General features: G+C 59.6%; 1 protein-coding gene across 1 annotated transcript; it reads left to right on the top strand.

The window, feature by feature from the left end:
* Nucleotides 1–533: 533 nt before the first annotated feature.
* On the top strand, nt 534–3,001 carry LOC141980409 (maestro heat-like repeat-containing protein family member 7). The gene is made up of 5 exons (XM_074941642.1): nt 534–575; nt 1,189–1,304; nt 1,694–1,799; nt 2,010–2,105; nt 2,799–3,001. The coding sequence occupies exons 1-5, from the start codon at nt 534–536 to the stop codon at nt 2,916–2,918; spliced, it is 480 nt and encodes a 159-aa protein (XP_074797743.1). The 3' UTR covers nt 2,919–3,001.
* Nucleotides 3,002–3,219: the final 218 nt, after the last annotated feature.

Genomic DNA, 3,219 nt, shown 5'->3' with positions numbered 1-3,219 from the left:
AAGCAGCTGCCATCTTCCCCAGGAGCAGAGCGGCCCCTCCGTCCCCGCTGGCGGGGAAGGAGCTCCCGGCCGGGCCAGGAGGTGGAAGTGCCCAGCTTTCTGGCAGAGGAAACCCGCTCCCGGCGCAGATGCTGAGGTGGAAGAGGCAGTGGGCAGGCCAAAATGGAGCTGGCCCAGGATGCGGCTGGGCAGGCAGGACCCAGCCCAGGAGCGGAGCCGGGCAGCGTGGCTCTGGGGCTTGTTGTGTGGGCAGCATCGGCCCCAGGAGCCCAGCCCTGATTTCCAGCACGAGGCATCGCCCTGCCCGGTCACTGAGGACCTTCCAGCCTCCCCAGGGCAGGAGGTGGAGGATCCCTGTCCCAGCACCAGCAGCTCGGCCCACTCCCCATGGGACAGCAGCAGCGCCTGGGACTCGAGCAGCAGCCAGGCCGATGGACGCTTCTGCTTTGTTCCAGGTGAGGAGCCAGGCTGGGCTCAGGGAGGGGTGAAGAGGGGGCTGTGAACACTCTGGGCCCTGGCCCTCGACCAACGCTATGGGGGGCAGGTCCCCAGCCCAGGTGTCTGGTCTGAGCCACGTGAACCCCACTGACACAAGATGCTGCCACTTGGGTCCATGGTGCTCCATTGGGCGGGGTGGGTGGGGGAGGCACCTCCCAGGGAGCCCAAGACAGTGGTGGGGGGGGTCTCTTTGCTATGGAGTCTAGAAGGAGCTGGGGGCTGAAGGCATCATTGAGAAGGGGGAGTGTGGGCAGGGAGGTCCCTGGCTAACTGTCTCTCTCCTGCCTAACCCCACTCCTGGTGGGCACAGGATGAGGCCCAGCAGCTCACGTTCCTGCATGCCATCTACTCCACGTGTCTTGCTGCACACCAGAGAGGGCAGGACACACTGGAGCCGCACTCTGCAAGGTGGCTGTGGTGGAGAGGATTGTGGTGAGCGAGACACGGTGCCCGGCAGCTGGAGCCAGCTGGGGGATAGCTGGTGCTGGAGGGGCAGCTGAGGGCAGGGATTGCTGGGGTGAAGATAGGGGAGAAGAGAGGGGAGAAATAGTGGGCAGGAATTGGAGGAGTGGGAGGCAGGTGGGGGGATCCTGCTGCCTGGGTGGGGTGCTGGCTGTGTAATCTTCTCATTGGAAAGTGTCAGTGAGGCCCGAATCTCACACGCTCCTTTGTCTCCTTTGGGTTTCACAGGAGCTCATTGAGGAGCTTCCTGATGACTCTCCACCCGGCGCCATCCTGGCCAACTGCCTGATTGCTGTGGGCAACCTCAGATACCGAGACTCTCTTGCCCAGTTCCCCTCACGCCAGTGCTGCTCAGGTCCATGGCTGGGAGTCACTGTCCCTCCCATGCCCAGGTCACCTCCAGAGGGTGAGTCCTCTGGCAGAGGTGGCGGGAAGGTTCACACGCTCCTGGCTGGGCTGTTCTTTTCATTCCAGTAACAGTGCAATGGCTTTTGGGAGAGGCTGACTCCAAGGATCAGCTACAGGAGGGGAAGCAGGGTCCAGGGAACCAGGCGCTATTCCTGCCCTGCCACTGTCTGTCTGGGAAACCTTGGCCTTATCATTCCCTGGCTTGGTGCCTCAGTTTGCATTCTCGCCAGCCTCTGCCTATTTCCCTGCAGTTTCATGTCCGTGTTGGTGCCAGTCCCACCCCTGCACTGCACAGTCTAATCCCGGCTCCTCTCTCTCTTGCCAGCACCATGACACCCGTCCTGGAGCCAGAGCTGGAGACCCACCTCCTTCGTGCTGCCCTTCATGCCGTGTTCACCCTGAGCATGGAGAAGGACCCCACCCAAGTCCAGGTAGATCATGCTAAAGTCATGGCTTGAAGAGCTAGTTGTCATCCTGCCACGAATCCTTGCTAATTGCCTGCAGTGGGATGTGAATGAGAGAGGCCAGGATATGTGTTTGGGGGTCTCACCACTGCTTCCCACAGACCCCTCTTCCTATCCTGTGGCAGGTGTAGCCCCAGTTTCCCTAACTCTGACCCATGACTCTCCCTTGCTTTGCAGGATCTGCATAGGGTCTTGCCAGATATCCTGGATGCCATGCTGGGGAATCTGCTGGCAGAGTCCCCAGGCACCAACAGGCTCCACTACATCTTGGAGGTGAGTGTGATGAGAGGGGTGGGGGCAATTTTACCTTAACTCTTAGATCCATTTTCCAGTCTGTCCTCCTATCTGGGCCCGCAGTGGGCCATCCTTGGTCAGGGCAGTTAGTGCAATGCAGTGTCAGGCCCTTCCTCCTGGAAGGACAGAGGAAGGAGCTGGGACTTCAAGCCAGAGGTCTGCCTGGTTCTGTTCAGCACTAACCACAGGGCCCCTGGCTGGCTTGGGGAGCGAGAGTCTGAACCCCTCCTATGAGATCCAGAAGAAGGTCCTCAGAGAAGAGTCACAGGCTCGTTCCTAGAGAAACAGGAGGACCCCACACAATCAGCGCTGAGATTCCTGGGGGGATTGTGCTCACACTCAGTCCCTTCACCCAACCAAGGACTTGAGAGCCAGGGAGGGGGAAGGGGTCTGTCTCTTTCCTGGTAAGCTGTTCAGGAATCAGGAGTTCAGGGAGGATGGGAGCAGCCCCAACACCGAGCATTGTCCCAATCTAGAGAGACAGTGACAAGTTGTGACCTGCAGGATACAACCATCATCCTGGGGCAACAATCCCCTTCAGAAGCTCTGCAATCAATGAATTAAATATTCCACCCCACACACAATGTCTCAGCCCCCTGGGGATGGGGAGGGGCTCATTAGCATAACACATGCACCTACCCATTGATCCTGAGCTGCCTCCTTTCCCCACAGCACATTAACTACTGGATCGTGTCCAGGGTGTCACGAGAGAGAGCCAGGGCCATTAGGAGCAGCATGGCCCTGCTCAGATCCACCATCACCCTCCCTGCGTTCGACGACAGTGGCCACTGACCCCAGGCTCCTGGCTCCAGGCATAGGTGGGCTGGAGCAGGTCTGGCGAGTCAGGCAGCGGCCCGGAGCACTGCAGCGGCACAGGAGCTAGCGAACAGAGCTGTAGACGGGGGGGGGTTGAGGGGGAGTTTGTCAGGGGAGTTTGTCTTGTGGGGCTTGTGTTTTGCTGTGGGCGGTGGTGTTTTGGTGGGATTTGTTGTTCCCAGATTAACAGGACTTAGGTGGGAAGGGTATGACAGACACAGAGGCAGCAGTGGGAGTGACCCATGTAGCGGAAGACACAAGGAGGATGACTGGATGT

The sequence above is a fragment of the Natator depressus genome, unplaced genomic scaffold, assembly GCF_965152275.1.
Source record: "Natator depressus isolate rNatDep1 unplaced genomic scaffold, rNatDep2.hap1 scaffold_35, whole genome shotgun sequence".
NCBI lineage: Eukaryota > Metazoa > Chordata > Testudines > Cheloniidae > Natator > Natator depressus.
Note: the sequence above shows the minus strand (reverse complement) of the source record. Positions and strands in the feature narration are given on the sequence as shown.